The sequence below is a fragment of the Nesoenas mayeri genome (genome assembly GCF_963082525.1).
Source record: "Nesoenas mayeri genome assembly, chromosome: 2".
NCBI lineage: Eukaryota > Metazoa > Chordata > Aves > Columbiformes > Columbidae > Nesoenas > Nesoenas mayeri.
This window is the reverse complement of record NC_137543.1, coordinates 69,504,088-69,527,699: the sequence shown is the minus strand read 5'-3', so window position 1 is coordinate 69,527,699 and position 23,612 is coordinate 69,504,088. Positions and strand designations below refer to the sequence as shown.

General features: G+C 39.6%; 1 protein-coding gene across 1 annotated transcript in view; it reads right to left on the bottom strand.

Annotated features, from left to right (window-relative positions):
- Positions 1 to 5,441: 5,441 nt before the first annotated feature.
- The window catches only part of MOCOS (molybdenum cofactor sulfurase), a gene marked incomplete at both ends in the record, with an annotated part of 231,333 nt that continues 213,162 nt past the window's right edge, over positions 5,442 to 23,612 (bottom strand). The window contains 5 exons of the mRNA XM_080340510.1: positions 5,442 to 5,588; positions 13,134 to 13,238; positions 15,601 to 15,727; positions 21,862 to 21,967; positions 22,590 to 22,714. Coding sequence (XP_080196636.1) covers positions 5,442 to 5,588; positions 13,134 to 13,238; positions 15,601 to 15,727; positions 21,862 to 21,967; positions 22,590 to 22,714 — 610 coding nt within the window. The remainder of the gene's footprint in view (positions 5,589 to 13,133; positions 13,239 to 15,600; positions 15,728 to 21,861; positions 21,968 to 22,589; positions 22,715 to 23,612) is intronic.

Genomic DNA, 23,612 nt, shown 5'->3' with positions numbered 1-23,612 from the left:
AACACAGCCCTTTTAGAAACCAAAAGCTGATTTCACTTCTGGACTGAGGAACCAGCTCTGCATTAATGATCCTGGCCAGAGTACTTTAATTCAGATGGGACACTTAACTCTGAAAAGTAGCGAAAAGCATGAGGTGGGCTCAAAGAGGGAAAATGCCAGTTATCCAGGAGAAGCTGATGTTGATGTCCAGATTTGCAGTGTGTTAACAGCTTTTGGTTGCAAATCTGGAATAGAAGAGAAGAAACTGGATTTAACCTAAAAATGCACCTAATTATAGGCTATCTATGAGCCACGCAAGGCAAGAAGCTCTTCATTTGAGATCAATGTCTTTTCAAATTTGCCATGCAACTGCTGTAGGAAATCAAATTCCTTGTTTTCTCTCATTTCATCTTACTTGGTGGGTATTTGAGAAACCCTTCAGCAATTTTCAGTGCAAATGCTACAACACACATTTTTTGGTTTGTCCTCTATCCCCATCCTGCCTTTGCCACAGTCTGTTCCCTAACAGCACAATTCTCCAATATCACCCTTCCAGGATGACTTCACAGCACCAGCAGAAAAATGACTAACTTGTGCTGTGACACCTATTTCTGAGATTATTACACAGAGGTTTCTGATGTACCTCTGCACATGGCAGTTATGCTCGAGGATGCCCCATGTCAAAACCTCCCCAACATCTCTCCCTGTCTGCAGGGCAGTGAGTCACTTCACCCCTTATGGAGGGCATCTGCCTATTTTCTTTTCCACTGGAGGGGACTCACAACTGATATCATACTGAGTGAGCAGCAAAGTAAAAAACTTGACATGAAAGGAAGGGATGAGAGGCCTCTTAAATGGCACCTTGCTTAAGAGGCACCTCTCTGTTGGTGACGGTGTTATCTGAATCCAATTTATAGGCCTGAGAAGACCTACATCCTTTCTTTCCTAAAAAAGTTACAAACTAGGTGGTGTAGACATGTGTATCACTATTTTCTCCTAAATTTTGACTGTAGGGGATGCCACTATTTTTCCCTCTCATATTTTTTCCTTTTCGCCCTGGCCTTGCAGCCGGTACATCTAGCAAGAAGTCAGAAACATGGGTCCATTCCCTTTTCTGCTTTTGAGAACTCAAATTCATCCTTCCCCTAATGGTCTATTCCAAAACACACTCAGGGCATTCTCCTTTGTTCTTGCTGAAGTTTCACCTTTAATTCCTTTCTTAAAAGCTGGTGGCTGGAGGAAGGAGACAAGCCTCTGTAACCCACTGCCTCACATGCCCAGCAGAGAGGAAGAATGCTCTGTCTTCTCCTCCCTTCTCTGGGGGCTGTTTCTATGTTTTGTCCAAGTAGCTGCCTTATGACAGCTGTATAATTAGAGAGACAGGGATGTTCTTCCAGGTCTTTTACCTCAACAGGAGTGACCTACGTGTTGGGTTAGCGAGTCATGGTCTTCTTCCCCTCCCACCCTCAAGTTTACCTCAGAGTCAAGTGTGGATCCTGCCTCACTGTGCCCATGTCCCTGTCCCTCTGGCCCCGTGAATCACAGATTGTTTCCCTGTAAACCTCATGAGAAGGGAGGGACCACCCTTCCCTGTGATTCCCACACAAAACCAGTCCTGTTAAGTCCCCAGTTTCACCTACTGACTGATAGGTTAGGCAGTGGAGAAAGACGGTGCTGGATCCCTCCAGGCAAAGGAGAGGGAAATGAACCTTCTTCAATACGCTGAGATCCAACCTTTGGGTATCAGAAATGGCTCTAACAGGACTGCTTCTGGACATATTTTAAAGGAAACCAGTGATTATTATTGCGTTTTATGCAGGGCCTGAGCTGAGTGTGCAACTTATTGGCATGCTGACTAGACTAGACTAGACAGTGCAAGAGCTGGAGGAACACCTCACCTGTGTATCACAGCAGCGATGACACATCCCTTCAGTCCTTAGCCACCTACTTGCCCCATAAGAAATGCCTCCAAGTAGAACTTAGTATCTCATGAGCCCAAAGGTCAAGAATATAACCACTACCAGTAGACATGTCAAGAACAATATATATTTTATTTGTTTCATTTCCAAGAAAGTTAAAAACCAGACTGAAGACAAAATGCATAGCATAATCTCTACAATTTATGACCAACAATCACATTTTTATGCAGTCTTTCCTTTTGATTTGTGTACAATTTTAACAGAAGGGTGACCTATAATTTTGACCATATTTTGAAGGATGCCATTGAAAATATATAAATCATAAACTGTATCTGAAATATCTTAGTCAGATCAGAGAACAAAGAATTCAGAGGTTTCTTCTAAAAATGCTGAGTTCTGTTCTGTAATTTCAGCCTCCTGGTTATTATTAGAGCTCGTAACAATCACCATTTTTGCTTTGAGATTTGAGAAGGAGTTAAGTCCCACAGAAAATTGAATGGATCTGAATAATTCATTGTAAGGAAATATGGACTTAGTTTTCAAATATATGGAGGACTTTCTATATATAGCACTCTGGAAATACTGTATTAAGTACATTTCTTATCCATATAAGGTAAACATATATCTGCAATTAGTCCAAAGATCTAATTCTGCTGCAATAGGAGTACTTAGATGAAAGAGCCTGCATTCATATGAAACGGTCTTTTTCCTGTATTCTCTGAAGTTTGAGAATTCAGCCCTTATAGAACATATAATCTTTCTATGTAATATCTACAGTGTTTCAAAGTGCTTATGCTGTTTTCATTCCTGTAGTACCTGAGTTTGCATTATACTGTTTCTTCTTTCTTTCATTTTTTTCCAGATTATGGGAGGGATGTTTTTTCTACAAACTTACAGCTCATGTTGTTTAAAAGTGACTCTTCCTAATTCAAGATTTTCCACAGAGTATTGGCACTGATAAGAATTTGTCTTCATTGATGGGAAGACATATCAATACTGGCGGGAACACTCCACTTACTAGAAGGGAAATATTATCCTTTATTGAGATGAAAGATTCCTTACATCTCTTCCATCAATCTGAAGCACTGTGACATTTCCTATCACTGTAGCGCAAAGATGTTCCTTCTGGGAAATGCACAGAGTATACTAATGAGTATATTTATACATTAGAGAAAATCTTTTTTCCCCCTGTAAAATGACAAAATTATTCTTGATCTGATATAACTAAGCCACTGCAGAGAGAAAGTGTAATTGTCTGTAAATAATAGGTCAAAATGACCAAGCATGACATTTTTAAAGTTCAAATCCTCTCATCCTTAGTTATCATAGATTGCATTAAGACTATTCACAAACAGTATTTGTCAAGCCACTGTGTACCAAAGTGACTTATTTTGTAGTAAATCCAATAACAAGTGAAACAGAGCTTGCTGAGGTTTGCTTTCAATTTCCTTTTCTAACTTCTGTGCCATTTTAAACAATGACATACTGTTGAGGTGAAGAGGACAGAGTAAAGCACCAGAGATCACCTGAAGGTCAGCATACAGCAGGTCTCTTCATATCAAATTTGCCAGAGCTGAGCTGGCTTTCTACCCAACAAAACAATGTTCTGCATAACAGAAAGGCAAAGAGCGAAACAGTAAAGAGATTTAGATACCAGGAAGCTGCTTTTCAAGGTTCCAAAAAGCCTGCTCTTTACAACATCAGATAATTGACTATTAGACAGATAAAACCCCTGCTTTTCAAAGCAGACATCAAGGAGCAGTGCTTGGGCTCTGAAGTGGAAGGTACAACTCTCAAAACTGATCCTCAGTTTACATACATATGAAATGCCTCCCTCTTCCCATCTATTTTATGGCAGGTTGTAAGAAACAGATAATGTCTCTTCTCATTTCCATTATAAAGCTCTGCTGAGAGACTAATAAGAGTCTGTTCCAGCTGAAGTGAGTAAAACCAGTTCTTCAAAAGAAGGACAAAAAAAAAAGGAAGCAACTAGTTCAAAAAGAAAAGAAAAGAAATGAAAAAGACCATCTTTGAATTCTGATTCACGCACTAGGTGATGTGCTTCCTTTTTCCCACTGCACACTGCTCTGCAGTAGTCGCTCCCCTTTCAGAATGACTGACCAATTCTTTCTCAAAGCCACCTGGTCCACTCCAGGGATATGCTCAAACAACTCGAGGATTGCTTCAGCCAGAAGCATTTTCACACAGTTCAAGCCAAAATTGCCCCAGGGAAGACCTAAATCATGTTGGATGAGAGTTCTGATGGTGCTTTTAACAGGGTCAAGATTTCACATTCCAAATGGCAATAGAGCAGCCAAAGTAGGAGAATTTCCTCTTCTAGAAGGACTTCCTGAAAGCATGAAATCACCCTATGGCTGGCTGGATGTGTGTTGAGGGTCACTAAACACCTGGCTTCAGTGTGTTCAAGCTTGCATTGCATAAGACTTTCCATGTGCTTTACTTATCTATTTATTTACTTATTTTCGGTGTGGCTTGCTTTATTTATTTTTGTTTTTAAATTTTCACAATCAATATTTCAGACGAAGTCCCAGGTTTCAGACATTTGCTCTCAGAAATCAGAAAGCATGAGTCATATTCAGGAGGGTAAAGAATTCAAAAGCCTTCTAAGGACATCATGAAATGCAAAGTATAACAAAAAGAATACTTTGACCTGTTTGGGATGGAGTCACATCCCAACTTTCAAGAGTTCCCTTAAATGGCCATTAAAGACCGCTGAAGATAAACAAAGTTTGTACAGAAAACATAACTGTATTAGTTGAAAAATCACTAATTAGAAAAAATGTGTCAATGCAAACAAGCGTGTAGGAAGTCATCACATAAACTAAATCAAGTGGAAAAGCAGCAAATGGGAACAAGAGAAAGAAGATGAGAACAAAAGGATGAAACTGCTTCACAGGGAATGTGTTTTGCAAACAGCACACTGAATCTTTACTGATCTTTCTGCCTTTTGGGCAATCTCACACACTACTTCCAAAGAGGGAGACACAGATTTCCTAATAACAGTTCCCTCTTCTCCAGTGCTTTCAGACTACCTACACACCACCTTCAGTTTCGTTTTTGAAAAGCTGAATGGACTGATACTCTCACGCCACTATCCCACTATTCCCATCCACATTGTTTCTAAAATATGTCCTGCATCCTCTCTCCCAGTTGTGGTTTTAACAAAGCAACATAAGGAAGCAGTGTATTGTTATGTTTACTTTCCTTCATTGAGATGTGGGTTTCTGACAACGATGCTGAGCTTGTTTTGGGAGTCATCTGCCAGTAAAACTTGATCAAACCTGTTGCATCCTGAAGCAATTGAGCAAAACAGAGTTATGGCTGCTATAACCTATTCACAAGCAAAAACATGTAGGTGAGCTGTAATTATCAAGGGTTCTGCCATCTGATAACATCTCCAGCAAACAGAAAATTAAACAACTTAAATCAGAAGCAAATGAGTGGAAGCTTTTTCCTTTTTTGAATAACTGACTACAGACTTTTCCCTGTAGTTGCACAGAAATCTCATCTCCACCAGAGAATCTATCCTGAACATTTTTCTTCACTGGATGTTGGAGGCTGAATTTCTGTATTCTCCTTCAGCACTGGAAGTACTTGAGATCCAACTGATAAAATATCTGGAAAGGATGAGTGCAAGGGCTGGTTCATCAGGTATATGCCAAAGTTTGTCTGAAAAAAACAAATATTTATTGAGACATAACTCATGTCAAAGCAATGAGAATTATAGAGGATCTCACAACCCAGATATGTTTAGAAAAACAATATTGCTTTGAGAATAAGGAGGTATGTATTATCTCTACATAATTAAGAACATTTTAAACTAATTAACTATAATAGACTGATAAACAAAAGCTAACCTGATGCCATTCAAGAAGAATACCTTAAGTAAGTGGATAAATAACAGTGTTTCATCATGAGTTCCATAGTATCATATATGTAATTTACATTCCCTCACAGTCTTGTCATTTAATGACTGTTCTGATTTCTTGACAAATACAGTTAAAACATTATCACAAATAAAGGCTAGGCAGCAGCAGAATGCATATATGTTCAAACAGTGAGGAAAAGTCTTGCATCTTCTACCATGAATTATTCGCTTTGTTAACAGAACTTTGTTCTGTCTCGTCTTTGTGAATTTCACTTTATTTGTTTTTATGAATATTTTAGTGTATTTTACAGAAAATATTCAGAAAGTTTGTTTTACCAGGACTACCACTTATTATCTGTCATTACCTGTGAAGCCATCCAACATAAATTTTAGAAATACTTAGATACATGTTCTTGTGATACCAAATCATAAAAAAAAAAGAAGAACAGAACAACCACTTCACCCACGGACCACACAACCCTCACAGGCACTGAAAACCTGACCCAAACATCTGTGCTCTCACATGTGGTCTTGACCTTAAACACGTTGAATGTTACAGTTGTAGATGCGAACAGCTGGGTGTGATCTGTGTGTGAACAGGTGGGTGTGATTCACCACCAGCTGTGGAGAATTTAGAAACCTGCAAGAAACAGACTTGCAATCTCGTGATAACATTTGCCAAACAATTAGAGAATAGTTAATTAAAGAAATACGTAAAGTAAGAAATAAAGTAATGCTGAAGACCATCTTAAACTGATAATTGGTTTGTAGACTTGTGAATGTCTCTTCAAACTGAGGATCCTGGGAAACACAACATGAATTTTCTTGTCTTTTTTTACAGGTTTTTATAAAAAATATTTAGTTTTGGTAGGCTACAGCTAAAGTGTATCAGTCACTTAAAAGTGAAAGATAAATAAATAAGATAATGAAATTAACTTAGTATTTCTGAAACAAACAAACAAACCCAAATTGTAAAAACAAAATGCTATTCTCCTTCTCCATTTCCTGATTAGATTTACTGCCATTGTTCAGATCGATTAACCTGAAATTGACAGAATTACATTTACAGCAGCTTTAGAAAAATAGACTAGGTAAATGGAATTGCAATAAATTAAAAAAAATAGCGTTAGCTGAATTTAAGGGAGCATATTCGACAGACTAAATATGAAGGCAGTATGTTTTCTCCTGTTCTTGCACTGTATAATTAAATAAAGCTACAGTAATGAGGTAACACAACACAGCTTTTAGCCTTTGAAGAATTAGCAGGATGTAAGGCTGAGACCCACTCCCAACTAATAGAGATGCTATAAAACCAAGATCTAGCCAAACATGGCCTCAGACTCTGAATTTGAGTCTTTATCTCTCCTTTGTAGTCCTAAACATTAAAAAGAAAACCTAACTACCAAGCAGATGATTTTTCAGCTCTTTCTGCTATTCCTTCATCTCACTGATATTTTATGTGTATGCGGCATGAGTTGGACCTGATCAGGCCTATCCTGTTAATGACACTTTTTGGATACCATAATGGTGTCAATGCTGGCGGATTCAGGGTAGATCCTCATGGTCACTGTTCTAGTATTTAAAGCTGAGGAATGACTGCAGCACAGTAAGATTCCAATCTACCAGCACAGTGACGGTGTTGGATCAACCACAGTGCTAAAATGGTTAGTAACTGTTTCATTTAAGATATGACAGTATATAGCATTATTTTCTCATTCTCGCTTTTCTCTTATTTGTTGACAAGCTGTGGTTTCTCCGTTGGCATAAATTATGTGCTTTTCAGCCTTATGGTTAATAACCTGGATTTACTTCCCGTATCCTAATGCAAAGATGACAGTTGCCACAATTTTGTTGGTTTAAAAACATCAGGAAATCATAAAACATATTGTGAAATGAGTATTAGTCCCTGCTATGCTGTATTTCACACAGGAAGGAGTTTTATAACTCATCCATGTAAATGAACTTATTTGATACATGAGAAGCTGTTATAGTTTTAATTTATATTTACTGTATTGGCATCTTGATTTATCTTAAAGCAAGACTAAAGCAAATCTAGGCAGATTGTTCACTGTGGAGAATTTAGTTTAGAATTTTTCTATTGTTGTGAATCATTTAGCAAGATTTTTTTTGTTATAGCACTTTAAACCATTCAGAATTATTTAAGGAAAAGCATGTGTTACTATATCTTATCTTCAGGTGTTCTAAAATACTATTTTAATACATTTCCTTAGTGTTTCCCTACTCTGATTTGGCATCTAGAGTCTCATAGTATTTTTTTTTCAGTGCTGAGACTGAGTGATGCCTAAGGAGTTTTCAAGGTTATGATATACTTATGGTATAAATATTCTAGTATTAATACTAGCTTGGATGATTATTTACTTGTAAGAACACTCATTGTTGGCATCTTTCTTTTGTGAATATTCTTAAGACCAAAATTTAGCTTGTGACTACCAGGATTGGATTCGTATCTTTTAAGTAAATTTCCTTGCTTTTTCAGTGATTACAAATATTGACTCAGCAAATATGGATAACAAAAAAAAAAACAACAAGCAACCACAAATATGCATCTTGCCATTTCAGCCGTTTCAAGAGCAAGACAAAATGTAGAAACTGGCCCTTCTCACATTTCACTGATGAAAAATGAGGCTTTCAGAGGCAGAGATTACAGCCTGCAGAGTTCTTACAATGAAGCACAGAATCTCTCTCTGTTGTTGCTACCCTTTCCTGATTTCAAGGGCATTTTATTCTGCATATAGCCTCGCCAGAACGCAGCAAGAACTGAATAGGGAGTGCTGGACTGTGACTTCTGTGGCTTTTATCTGCTTGGTCTTCTCACAGTGGTAGGGACTCTTTCCATCACTCTTAAACTTCACAGGGACCAAAACATGAAGCTTCTTGATCAGTAAAATGGACAACATTTCAGCACTGGGGTAAATAGATAAAACCTACTTATTCTTGCCAACCATGAATCATATGATAGTCATCAAACTCACTTAAAAGAGGAGCTATAAAATGCTGTAATTCTTGCATGTTGTTTCAAGTATATTCACTGGATCAACACTAATATGCACTGCTTAGATTTTCACTGGCAGAGAAATATCCTGGGTGCAGTATCTCCTCTTGTAAGACAGAAACCTGAGGTGCTACATCTGACAAAGGCTGAGATGAGATGCCCTCAAGATACAGCTCCTAAACAATCAGTTATTTCAGACAAGCACTCTGTAGGGAAAATGCCCTGCTGGAATGTGTAACAAGCACATAAGTGATACTGCATGCTAAAACTTAGCTTTGGAGGGATGAGTTCTGGAACTTGCCCCTGGATATAGCTCTCAGCTGCTTTCTCTCAACAGATGAATTCACCTGATCACTTCTGCTCATTTTGTTCATATAATGACATAAACTCCTTCCCATGCAAAAGTTTGTGAGATAAAATTATTAAAGCCAAAAGAATTTGATTTTATATGGGAATGCTTTATTAGGTCTCAATTCACCAAAACTTGTTAGTAAAGCCTTACAAAACAGGAAAGTGGAGGTACTCACTTTCAACATGCTGAGTTTTCATGTTGAAAACAAGGGAAAATTTTAACTTGGTGCTTTGTTGGGATCAAGCTGGAACACAAGAGGTTCCACTTAAATTTGAGAAAAAACTTCTTCTCAGTAAGGGTGACAGAGCAATGGAACAGGCTGCCCAGGGGGGTTGTGGAGTCTCCTTCTCTGGAGACATTCAAGACCCACCTGGACATGTTCCTGTGCGACCTCACCTAGGCGTTCCTGCTCCAGCAGGGGGATTGGACTAGATGATCTTTTGAGGTCCCTTCCAATCCCAAACATACTGTGATACTGTGAACTGATTTTCCTTTGTGCTCTACCTTTAAGAAATGCATTTCCCAGTTCTTCCACCAACAAGATAATTTTATTATTTCAGAAGTCTATTAATTACATCAATCACTATTTGCAAATGTTCCAGATCTTTAGATGAAAAGCATTGCATAGTGTAAAGCCCTGCATTACTATGAAAATGATGATAATGATGCATCAGATAAGAGAAGTCATTTGCTATCCTTGCTAACGCTTCAGTAAGCAGTCCAAAGGCACAGCGTCTAATTCTGCAGGGGAAGAAGCTCTCCCAAGGCACAATGAGATACATTAAGGAGGATCAACAGCCCACAGGAAGAAACACAACGCTTTTACTGTATAAGGGCATGTGCAAACATAATGGATTTCCCTTGATGTACGGCTATCCATACATTTATGCTAGGGCAGGCTGGTAATGCGATTCCCTTTGCTACCTTGACAGCAAGTTCCAGCTTATATTATAGCACTGCTGCAAATCTACCCACAGGGCTTCCGCTGTTGCTACTGTTAAACCGCATCTGCAAAACACAGAAGACGGGCAAGAATTCCATGTCCTCTCCTTTCTGTCTATGTGTGTTTTGCATCAGGTGGTGATGCATGTGAAGCAGCGTGTGGCTATTTTTATGCTATTTGCTTAACGTAGTTATCTAGGCTTTTGTAATCTCCTGCAGCAACAGAGAGCGCTCTGTCACAGAAGGAGAGCTCATTTTTCCTTTTCAGTCAAAAATTACAGAAGGAATCCTTAATGAGTGTTTCTTCAGAACTGACGGTAGCAGAGCTCCAGTTCGTTTTGTCAAGGTGTTTGCATTTTATTTCAAACAATGTGATAAAAGATTTCATAAAAAGTCACTGGCTAGGCTTCAGCACCCTGCTTTACATTCATCAGGAAAAATGCAAATTGCTTGTGTGGCTAATTACAGTAGCTGGTTCGAGCTTTCAGCTGTAATTCATCTATGCAAAGCCTCAGTCTTTCAACTTGGAGCACCAGGTTCTCAGAGTCTCAGAGGGATGGAGAAAAAATATGATTTCAGAAATAAATATTGACTAATCTCTTACGAGCCTTACTTTATTTAGCTCATTATTGAAGTTCATTGTGAATGCTGTCATTTGGGCTACCAGTTTGATAAAGCTCGATATATTATTTCAGGTTGGTGTTCTTGAAAAAAAACAAAAAAACAACAACAATGAAAGAAAATGGTAAATATTGACATCTAGCTCTCCTATTAAGCATTCAGGATTTACTGTCCATTTGAATATGTCGTTTCTTTAACATTTTGGAAATCGAGCAACTACAACAGCCTTTCAAAAATATCAGTTCCCCTTGTACTAGAAATTAGCTTAAATCTTATTTTGCTGCATTTTTTTCTTGTAGTTTGAATCACATCAACAGCTGGGAACAAACACTGCTAAATTTCTTCACTGAATCTGTATCCGATAAAAAAAGAAAATGAAGTCTGTTAGATGACTCCTTAACAATAAGGCACATGCTAGAGACATGAGTCACCAAAGCATTAGTGCTGCATTTTAACACAGTCACATGAACTCCATGTTTTTTCTCTCTCCCCACTGTGAAAGGTTTGGACCAATGTCCTCTGCTAGGTCTGCTTAGCCCACTGAAGATACCATAGTCCTCAGGTGCTACTCACTGATAAACAGCTGCTGACCATCACCCCACAGGTGACTTGCAGAAGGGATGGGCTTTGAGGTTTTTGCAGACCAGCTCAGCCAAAACCAGCAGTTCAAACCCTTTCAGCTGCCAAGCTAACCCAGAGGACTTGGCCTTGTGCAGAGCAGGGCATGCTCACAAACACCCATCTGCCAGCAGCGCTGAAGACTGGGAAAAATAAAACAAGCTGAAAGGCTGGTTCTTTGCAGCATGAATGTCATTGTGCAGCTGAGGGAAGAAGAGGACTCCTCCACTGTGAGGAGTGGCCCTGTGCTCTTGCAGCGTCTCCCCTGCCATGTGTTTTTTATCTGGCGCTAGGTTGTTCTCGAGAAGCTGGATTGCTTTTCCCTTAGTTATGTTTGAATGTTACTTGGATCTTGGAGTGCTTTTATCAAGAAAATCTTCATATTGCAGAGCTAATCAGAATGAAAGAGAAGCTCATCCTTGCTGTGGGAAACATGCAGATGATGCTCTGCCTCTCCTGAGAATCTATGTCCCAGGTGAGGTTTTTGAGAAGGTCCCTGAATACAGAGTGCTTTCCCTCTACAAAGGATTCAAGTCATAACCCAGTAAAACACACACAGGTAGAGAGAGTTCTCTGCATACCCCATCCCCTGTGGCAGCTGGGCAGCATCCCTGCCCAGAGAGCCAGAATGCACTCTAAAGCATCCCAGATGTTCCAGCTGTGGCTCACCATTAACTGGAGAGGGCATTTCTCCTCAGGCTACCCATGGCCAGGAGCTCACCTCACAAAGGCACATGTGGTCATATGGATGCCAGAGCCTGCTGTGCAACCCTAAGTCACCTCAGGTCAGCGAGAAGCTGTGCCCAGACAGCTGGCCCTGCCCGCTTGTCTCCCCCCGGGTCTCGCTGCACCAAGCGGCTGGCTCCAAGTTGGAGCTGGCGGAGCCATTCACCAAGGATAACATTCACTGGAAATGTAGCTCTTTGTTTGCTTAATGAGTCACTGAGACGAACCGATTTATTATTTTTTTTTCCTAAACAAAGAATGCATTATTTGTAACTCGTTTGTGAATTGTTTAGGTGAATAATTTTCAACCTATTTGTTATTGCTCTGCTTCTGTGCTGTGCCCAATCTCTGGTGTTTGGCTGGTACTGGCGAGACTTCTGAGCCCTGACTGTCTGACCAACTTTTACAACAGAAGTTTAATGAATAGGAAGCAATGAATTTAGAGCAAAGATTTCCAGCTAAATAAATACTTATGAATACTTATCTGTGAAACTTTTAGGATGCCAAGCTGTCTAGCCATTGTCTGGGCATTCTCAGTTCCAAGCTGCAATGAAACCTTAGGAAGCAGAAGGACTCCAAAAGAACATCTGTATTTCACACTTCTCCAGTCACCTTCTTAATCAATTACTCCCCACTTTGACTATATTCACATCTGCTCTGTTTTTCCTGCTAAGTGGTTTCTCACATTAAGAATAAAGATTAGTCTTATGAGCTGACTGTATCGTTTCAGACACTTTCTGATTTTTCTGCAGATTTCTCTTCTTGAATGACATCAGTGCATCAGCTCGTGTTTTTCAAGACCAAAATGAACACATTGTAAAGCAATACATACTGAATAAAAGCAAGCACTGTGAAAAATAATGCATATTAATAGTCAATTTCTGAATAAAAAACGTGTTGAGCATTTAATGGAAATATCTGGCTTGTAAGTGCATCCTCTTTTTACTGGAAAAACAAATTGTAGTGATTAGCATAACAACTTAATCATGAATGTTCTCTCAGCAGATATTTCAGTATGCATGCAGTGAAGTCACTACATCCTTCTATACAGCTCTTTTGGAGTTCTGTACTGACCTTTTTACCTCTGGCAGCAGACAGAGACTGCAGAAATTCTTTGTTTCGTTCCCCAGACTGTTGATCAATGCAGATTATTTGACATCTGCTACATGGACCTACAACCTGAAATTTCAGTTAAAGAAGGTTCACAGCTGTATATCAAAGCAGTACAACACAGAACAGTACAAGCCTCTGACCATCATATCCTAAAAACACATCTCTCACATACTTTTCCTGTGTTCTTTTATGTTTTAATTATGTAAGAAGTCAGGTCTGTTCACCTAATGTAGGTACATTTTCAAAAGGTCTACTTGTGAAGTTCTCATTGATTTTTTTAATTTACTTTTTTTTTTTTTTTTAAATGAAAGTTTTCCCAGATACAGAATCTGAGAAATAAAAAACATTTACAGATTTGAATTTCCTGATGGCTTAATTTCATTTATAGGTTGGCAGGGCTACTTGCCCAAAGGAGAACTGAATACAAAATTAATCTCGTGCCTCAGGATTTAACCCAAGGAGGATTTTCTTGGAGTTAAACTAACAGGGTTTGGTTTACATAGTTTCAGTGCAGCTGAAATATATAATATCCCCCATTCTTTCTTATAGGCACAGCTCCTCTACATCATCAGAATGCAAGATGTGAGTTTTCACAAGTTTATATAATCAGAAGGAATAATGAGAACCTGTACAGTATCATCATATAGAGAATGGTTCTTAAAATTAATTATTTTTTGAACTAGGGTGTGCATCTAGGGGAAAAAAACCCACAAACAAACAAGAAAAACTGCAATTAATTGCTTCTTACCTTTTAAAACATTAAAATTAAGAAAGAAGACATATTCCAGTTTCTCTTCATATTGCAACCCTAACTTTAGCAAAGCTGTACATTACAGAAACTGTCTTAACAGTATCTCAATATACACATTGTGTTATAAATTTAAAATAGGGCAAATAATTAAACCTGACACCGCAAGCATTTTTATATGCTGATCTGATGTGCTATTTCATTTCTTTGCAGTATATCTAGAACTTGTACAACTCTTCAGTGTAATCTTCAAAACCATACATTTAGCTCAGCTTTTTCAGAAGATGATTTTCCAGAGCTGTAATATTTTGTTGGAAGAACAAGAAAATGAGACAGAGATGGAAATACTTTTCCCTATCTTGTTTTGTTCAGCAGCTGCTTCTACCATTTTCCTGGCATCAAGTACCATTAACATGATTTCTGCTGTTACTGCATCAGTATCTGAATAAAGACCCAGCAGAAACTGGAAAAAGACAATGAGAGTTGCACAAGCCTTTCTATTTTCAGCATGTATTCCTGAATGTCAGAAACAGGAATGCCTTTTTCTTCCATAGTTTTACAGTATCTTCCAGAACAGGATCCTGAGCTGAGATCCCTAGTACAACTCCAGCCTCCAACAAGCTATACAGCAAACATTTTATCCTTATCTCCTACCTGAATAAATTTTTCTTCAATTTTCTGTAACTCATATTACAGCTTAGGGATCATAGTACACTTAAGAAGAGAGCAGGTAAGTCATAATTTCCAACCTTACTTAAAAAATGGTTACTCTGTTTCTTACAGTATGTTGACCAGAAAGAAACAGGAGTGATACCTATCACAGCTTCTAGATCTGACCTTAGCACTTCTGGTATTCACACCTTCATTATCACCCCTAAGAAAACAACGAATAAGCCACTTTCAAATCCTAGGCAATGCATTTTCAAATACTTATATTTAAGGACCAGACAAATTGAAGAGAACATGCAATACGTGTGTGCGTCATTCCCTTAGGTTTCGTGTGTAGCTTCTTCATGGATTCTTTCTTGAAGAAAGCATTTCTCAAAATATTGTATATTTTGATATTTCTCAAAATAATGTATTTTCCAACAAAGTCTAATTCTTCAGCATTTTTGTTACAGTACAAAGCACATTATGTTGTTAGATATGACATGAAGCATAACATATGAGAAAACCCTACCAGGCTAGACTTAGAAACATGTCTTGAATAGAGATTAAGACAAAATGTACACAATAGAGAGCTACAGACACTGATCATTCACTTGTATTCATGTCCAGTCTTTTGGCAGCCAGTAGCTTGATGTGCTGCAATCCAAGGTTACATTTGGATTATTATGCTTAACAACAACCAGTATTCTCTTGTGACATGCTGGCTAAATATTTGCTGTAAATTGCCTCAAAACTGATTATTTTTTCTGCTCAGTTGGATAGAGGTGGGAAATTTTATGAATTATGAAATAAAAAAAAGGTGTGGAGAAATATGTCAGAATCTCTCATTATACTGAAGCATGTCTGCCACAGGCCACAGCATGTTTGGTTTTTTTATACACTTCATAAAATTCATCTGCACAAACTGTGCTGCCCATGTTCCAGTCAAAGCCTTACAAAAACTGCTCTGTCTCCAGGGGTCAAAAAACTTTCTGATAGACCGTGACTAGGACAAGGGAGATGAGTTCGCACCTGGAATCGCAGAGCACCTATTGAAATCTCAGCCCACTCTTCTTCTTCAAAGGACTCTGATGCACTAATGACAAGGTTGGCACGGAAACGTCGGATTAGTTCTTCTATTTCCAAAGGCTCTTCCAATCTGTCTCACCAAGTTGACAAAGAAAAAATAAGGTTTATGAACTGATTCTGCACTAGATATTTGTGCTGTAAGAATCTAGTGGCTAATATATCACAGTATCACAGTATCACAGTATGTTTGGGATTGGAAGGGACCTCAAAAGATCATCTAGTCCAATCCCCCTGCTAGAGCAGGAACGCCTAGGTGAGGTTGCACAGGACCATGTCCAGGTGGGTCTTGAATGTCTCCAGAGAAGGAGACTCCACAACCCCCCTGGGCAGCCTGTTCCAGTGCTCTGTCACCCTTACTGAGAAGAAGTTTTTTCTCAAATTTAAGTGGAACCTCTTGTGTTCCAGCTTGATCCCATTGCCCCTTGTCCTATCATTGTTTGCCAACGAGAAGAGCCTGGCTCCATCCTCATGGCACTCACCCTTTATATATTTATAAACATTAATAAGGTCACCCCTCAGTCTCCTCTTCTCCAAACTAAAGAGACCCAGCTCCCTCAGCCTTTCTTCATAAGGGAGGTGCTCCACTCCCTTAATCATCTTGGTTGCCCTACGCTGGACCCTCTCCAGCAGTTCCCTGTCCTTCTTGAACTGAGGGGCCCAGAACTGGACACAATATTCCAGATGGGGTCTCACCAGGGCAGAGTAGAGGGGAAGGAGGACCTCTCTCGATCTACTAACCACCCCCCTTCTAATACATCCCAGGATGCCATTGGCCTTCCTGGCCACAAGGGCACAGTGCTGGCTCATGGTCATCCTGTTGTCCACCAGGATCCCCAGGTCCCTTTCCCCTACACTGCTCTCTAATATGTAATTTCCCAACCGATACTGGAACCTGGGGTTGTTCCTGCCCAGATGCAGGACTCTACACTTTTCCTTGTTAAATTTCATTAGGTTATTCCCCGCCCAACTCTCCAGCCTGTCCAGGTCCCGCTGGATGGCAGCACAGCCTTCTGGCGTGTCAGCCACTCCTCCCAGCTTAGAGTCATCAGCAAACTTGCTGATAGTGCACTCTATTCCCTCGTCTAAGTCGTTAATGAATATATAGAATAATACTGGCCCCAGTACTGACCCCTGAGGTACTCCACTAGATACTGGTCTCCAACTAGACTCTGCACCATTGACTACCACTCTCTGGCTTCTCTCCTTAAGCCAGTTTGTAACCCACCTCACTACTCTATTGTCTAGACCACACCTCCGCAACTTAGCAACTAGGATGCTGTGGGAGACTGTGTCAAAGGCTTTACTGAAGTCAAGGTAGACCACATCCACGGCTCTGCCATCATCCATCCACCTTGTAACATTCTCATAAAAGGCTATGAGGTTGGTCAAGCATGACTTACCCTTGGTAAAGCCATGCTGACTGCCCCTAATAACCTTCTTATCCTTGATATGCCTTGAGATAGTACCAAGGATAAGTTGTTCCATTACTTTCCCAGGGACAGAGGTGAGGCTGACCGGTCTATAGTTACCCGGGTCCTCCTTCTTGCCCTTTTTGAAGATTGGAGTGACATTTGCTTTCCTCCAATCCTCGGGCACCTCTCCCGTTTCCCAAGACTTGGCAAAGACGATGGAGAGCGGTCCAGCAATGACCTCAGCCAGCTCCCTCAGCACTCGCGGATGCATCCCATCTGGACCCATGAATTTATGGATGTCCAGTCTATTTAATTGCTCCTTAACCCAGTCCTCATCAACTAAAGCAAGCTCCTCCATTGACCTGGCTTCATCTGGGGTCTCAGGGGTACAGGGCTCCCCAGGACAGCCTCCGGCAGAGTAGATAGAGACAAAGAAGGCATTCAGTAATTCTGCCTTCTCTGTATCTTCCGCCACCAGGGCACCCACCCCATTCCTCAGTGGGCCTACATTGCCTCTGGTATTAGTTTTATCCGCTATGTATTTGAAAAAGTTCTTTTTGCTGTCCTTGACCCCTCTTGCCAGCTGTAATTCTAAGGAGGCCTTGGCTATCCTAGCTGCTTTCCTACATCCTCTAACAGCAGCCTTATATTCTTTCCAAGTGGCCAGCCCCTGCTTCCATGACCTGTAAACTCTCCTCTTCTGCCTGAGCATACTCAATAGATTCCTATTCAACCACGCAGGCCTCCTGGCTCCCTTCCTTGACTTCCTACGTGTGGGGATGCTCTGATCCTGAGCGTGGAAGAAGCAATCTCTGAATGCAATCCAGCTCTCTTGGGCCCCTTTTCCTTCAAGCAGTCTTGCCCATGGGATTTCCCCCAGCAATTGCTTGAAAAGGCCAAAGTTAGCCCTGCTAAAGTCCAGAGTAACCTGGACCGAGTTTTACTACAAAGGGTATGAAAATGGCACGAGGTATTTAACTACAATTTGTAAGACTTCACATATGATTTGTAACCCTTCTTCAGAGGTGTAACCTGTAACTGTGAAGTAGGTATGAAAGCATGTAGACAGGCGATCGTGAACAGCGCATATGAAAAAATTCCTTATTAGCTGTTATGTGTAAGGCCATTGGTAATAAATTAAAAGATCTTTTGAGTTAGCAATCAATTGACTCATTAAATGCTTCTAAAGAGAAGGCAAACAGAAACATTCTGTACATGCTGCAGTGTCAAAAGGGACAAAACCAGCAGATGCTGAGGGTAAAAAAGGCCAGTAAAGGCATTTTATGAGATAATGTATTCCTCATATTATTACAATTTGCCTTTGGGATGCAGCAGATTGCACCAAATGATAGGTGTTTTGAAAAAAAAATTAATCTCTATGTGGTGATATCTCCACCTCTTTACAAGCATTTGAACTGCCAGAGTGTAGATTTGTGTCAGTGCAGAGAACATATATGAGGCAGAGAGCGCAGCAGACTGCATACAAATATCAGAAATCTGGCTGTAACTTTGAATTGTCATTCTTCACTCTCCTAAAGGAGAACTTGAGCAATACCAGTTAAAAAACAGAACAAACCAAACAAACCCAAAAGCAACAGCTAGAATTTGCAAGAGAGTTCACTCAGTGTGATCGTAAGTGGGGAAAAAACATGTCATTTTGCATTAGCTGTTATGGACATGAACAGCTTCCGATACTCCATAAGCTGCGGTCTGGCAACTTTGGGATGATACCCTGCAGCAGGGGCAGAAACCTGGTTAAGTGGTGAAAAGAGAAGTTTCTGTCCCAGGAAAAAAAACAACAAGAACAACAACAACAAAAAAACAACCCAAAAGAAAGTAAGGACGTACAGCTTAAAATGTGTTTTAATTAAAATGAGAAAAAACACACAAAACCAAAGCACAGGGAAAACTGTTCACATCAAGAAGTCTTGGCAGAAGAGGCTTGTTAGGTGAAAAAAAGAGCTTGGTTTTATTTTAAATGGACTGGATCATCTTCTTTAGCAGACAAATGTGCATAAGGATAAACTGCCTGTGCAGACTTTCAGCCAAACCACACAAGCCCTGTTCCACTGAGCCTTGACTGTTCACAAGGCTCCAGCAGCCTGAGGGCAGAAAGTGGGATGGGAAGCTGGAGGGCTACAGGTTTTCCCTGGAGATCCCACAAATAATCCCATGTCTGAGACACAATTCATAATTATTGCAGGAGATAGGAGCCAACAGAAAGTGTGCAACATGCTGATGCTCAGATAGGCAGGGGGAAAAATAGCAGTTTGTCAAGAATGAATTGAGTTATGCTGTTGCGCTTCTTAGCTTTGCTGTGGGCTCTTGGAGCTTAGATGCTGTGTGGCCCCTAGTTTTGAATGCATTTTGTGACATATTGGTGCTTGCCAGTCCAGCCGATACCGGTGGGGCCATCAAAAGCCCCAGTAGCCTCGGAGCTGGGCCTGCAGTATCCTGAGCCAGCTGCTGAAAATGATTTATAGTTTCTACAGGTTCATCCCTTGCCACCACTCCTCCTTCAGCCTGCTCAGGCTCTCCTCCAAAATACCTCCACTCTCCCGTGCCTATCCCCAGCCCTCAGAACTGTTCCTCATTATTTGGCAAGCATGTATCTGAGTAAATGCCCATCATTTGCCCCTCCACCTCAAAAGATGCATCAGATGGACAGAGTGACAGCCACTTTCATTCTGCAAACCTCAAAAAGGATCTGTTGCAAAAACCAGTGTATTTTGCCAAAGCTAGCCTGGGAACTTTGGACTTTTCACAGTAGTGGGCCCTGCAATCCAGAATGCATTACATATATTTAACAGGCAAACCTGAAAATTACATATATTTAACAGGCAAATCTGAAAATTAGTATTTGCATCTTCAGGGGTGTATTTCTAGCAAGAACATTTGATCATAAAGCCAGGCCATGGGGGTTTTCAGGGAGGTGACCTGTAAAGGCAACACCAGAGGGGCAGATATGTCCATATACATATAGCTCTCCAACAGTATGTTACATTCTAATTTTTGATTAAATTGCTGTTTCTCTTTTAGATCACCTCTCAAGAATCAAGTACAAACTGGAAGATTAATTTTTACTTATAGAAGATGCAAGGAGAAAATTAAAAATCAATTGAAGATTAAAATTGCTTTATAAATCTTAGTAGGTTGCCACTAAACAAAAACAAACCCACATGCCAATAAGCTAAATAATGCTTCTTAAAAAATAAAAACATTTAATAAAGACCCATATGTGCAGATTCTTGAAAATATATCGCACAGTTCTATATTTGGACACCATGATATAGTAACAGTGCAAAATGATATTGCTGTCTATCTATGCTGAATTTATTTCTCCAGCACCTTGAGAAAGCACTGCATGGCACAATGGGGAAGAATTTTCCAACTTGTGCTGCAGAGTGGGAAGTAAAGTGCTTCTCAGGCATCATGGCAGCTCCAGTGACATCTGGAGTTTGAAGAAAATGAGATTACAAGTTTAGTTGCACTGCAACATATTAGACTCAAAATCAGTGGATCATCTGACCTTGCATGTTTTATCAAAGTTCCCTGTCCTTCTTCATCCTCACTTGCTGTTCCCTCTGGTGCCTTACTCCTCTCATTTGCATTCAGATCTCATGTCTGGAAGGTTCTTCACTGGGTCTCATCATAGAAAAAGCCCAGTCTGAGTAAGATGTGCCTGCAAGTGTTGTTCTCCCAAGAAGACATAACCAGGCCTCAAAAGAAGGCATTGACTATCACGGAGAAAGGGTAGTCAAAATGGCTGAGAGGCAGACTGATTCAAACCTTGCCCAGGCATTTTTCCCAGAGGAGCACTGCCATGATATGTTAAAATTGCCCAACTGTCTTCTCCTGAAGAATGAAAACCCTCAGGCAATGCAAGCTCCAGTGGTCTGCAGTGATGCTTCACTCAGTCACTGGTTTTAAACCCTGAAGCTATATACATATCCGCCTACAGCTACATATAGATATATATTCCTCCTCTATTCACAACAGGAATTTTAATGCAGGGGGCGTGTTTGGTGGGCGACTAAGAGGAGAGAAGATGTTTTCACACAGAGGGAGGGAATTTTGGTAAGACAGGAAAAGGGGGCCCAGAGACAAATGGCAGGGCTGTGGGATGTACAGCTATGATGGAGGCCTTGAGGGCAGATTTTCTGTGGGATTTGAGCCTGTCCTACTTATATTCAAGAAACAGAAACTTTCAGTTGTCAGCATATGAAAATTTAGCTGGTAATTGGTTCCTTAGCTTTGAACTGTGGGCTGGCTGAATGTTTCATTTGCTGCTTCAGTGTTCCACTTCTGTACAAGTAAAGCCAAATTCAATTAAGAAATGAAATTAATCCAGTCCTGCAAGTAGTTTTAAAATATTTCTGTTGTGAATGTTTGCTATAAATCTTAATCCTTCCCATGGGAAAGAAATAGTCCAGCTAGTACCAAGATTTTGTATTTTCATCTGCCAGATTATTTATGTTGAGGAAACCTAATTATCTTTGTTCTTCCCACAACTAGAAGTTGGCTGGTTCCCAATAGTCTCCGGCCACCAAATCATTTGACATGAATTTTGTTTAAGTTTGTTTAAGATGACTTGCAGAAAGATTATGTTCAAGCATTTAATCTAAATTTTCAGAATTCATGCACATAGTTATATCAGTTTAGTACCCATATATTTGTTGAACACTGAAAAGTAAGTAACTCTAAATTTCCAGATAAAGCAGTTATATTGGCACCTAATGGAATTCTGGAACCCAAGACTGCTGAGAGACATTTGGAGACAGAAGGATCTTACCTTGCAGAAACATGTTCTTTCAGCTGCATAATGCTTGCTCTATTTATCAGGAGGTATTGTGCTTCATTCACAAGAGAGAGTGAGATGTTTGTAGCTGATGCCAGACCTAAAAACATGAATCCAACATTCTAAAATGATCATTAGAAATCAGGAAAATTATACGAGTAATTTCACCTCATCTTTCCTTTGACCTCTTATTCATTCTCATTAAAAAAAAATTATTCATTTGGCTCCAGGTACTAAGGAAAGGTTCTAAGAATCCCCTGAAACCTGCAAATGATAGTGATGCAAAGCATTTAGAAAGTGAGATAGAACTGAGATTTTGCCATGTTTGTAAAACAATTTACAAGAGCAATATCTATGGATTTTTGATGCTCCTTCCCTTTCATCCTTTTATATAATAAAATCAAGTTTAAGACTAAATTATTTGTTTATAGCTTCTTCATAATTGTTTTTCAAAATTATCATTGAGTTTCCAGACAAAATCATAGTCATGATGATAACCCCCCCTCTCAGACTGATGTATCTGTGCATCTTCACCCAGTGTAACAAGTGGAAGGGCAGCCTAAACACAGTTTGGGTATAAATGTACCCTTTGAAAACTACTAGATCAATATTGAATGAGTCTTTCACCCTCTATCAGAGTAATTATATAGTCAGTATGAAGTCTGTGAGCCTGATGTTTACTAAGTAAGGAATCACAAATATTTTAAAGAATGAAAACACACCTTTTGTAGTTTTCTGATGCGACCTGTCTTTTATGTCTGAACTTTGTTTTATCAAGCGACATGGACGACCAAGAAACAATGAGAACCAGTCAGCAGTTCTTTCTCCACAGTCATATGTTTTTACCCTATTAGGAGAAAAGAGGGACTTTTAGCAAAATTTGATTGCCCAAACATTAATTTTCAAAATTGAAGATGAATTACCAAGATGTTAATTCTGCTTCATCCAATACAAAATACAGAATCTGTATTCTCTGGTGAGTGATAAAACAGATGTGAAGTTCTGTTTAATGTTATCTCCAAATTTTCTCAACTGTACTCTGTTGGTCTTGAAGTTAATATTCACAAGTTCTAATTTAATTTTATACAGAAAATTACTGTGGAATAAAGGATTAAATAATTGCAACACTCAAGACACTGACTGAAGTACAGTAACTGGTAGCCCATATTACAATACTACAATATAGTATTATGAAAAAGTTATTCTGTAGTCTGTGCTTTTTACCAAAAGAAAGAAGATTCATCTGAGTTGAATTTAAGATTGCCCCACTGTGCCCCATTGTGCCCATCAGGTACAATGATGTTAATTCCCTAATTTAGTTCATGTTAGTAGACAGCCTGCTGGGGCTTAATACTGTATAAATCAGGATCAAACTTTTGCCCTATTTTTTATTTGCTTACCATTTTGAGTTACAGTGCCTGAGAGATACACAGCATTCTTGGTATTTCATCAAATGTCATTGTGTAGTTTTTGTATTCCGAGACTCCTATGTTTTCAGATTGCTTCCCCTTATCATCAGACCATTTTCGGAGCAAGTACCATCATCTCTTCAAGGTCTTATTCAAAGTCACAGAATCAAGCCCTTCTGTTGTAGCTCAGTTCTACTAATATCCTGCTTTTGTTTATTTTTGTTGAGTATTACTTTACATCTGTCAGCCTTACATTTTATTTGGCATGTGTCAGGCAATTTATACAGGAGGGCCTAGTTCTCTCAGATTTTACTTGCTGCTTGCCTTGAGTTCCCC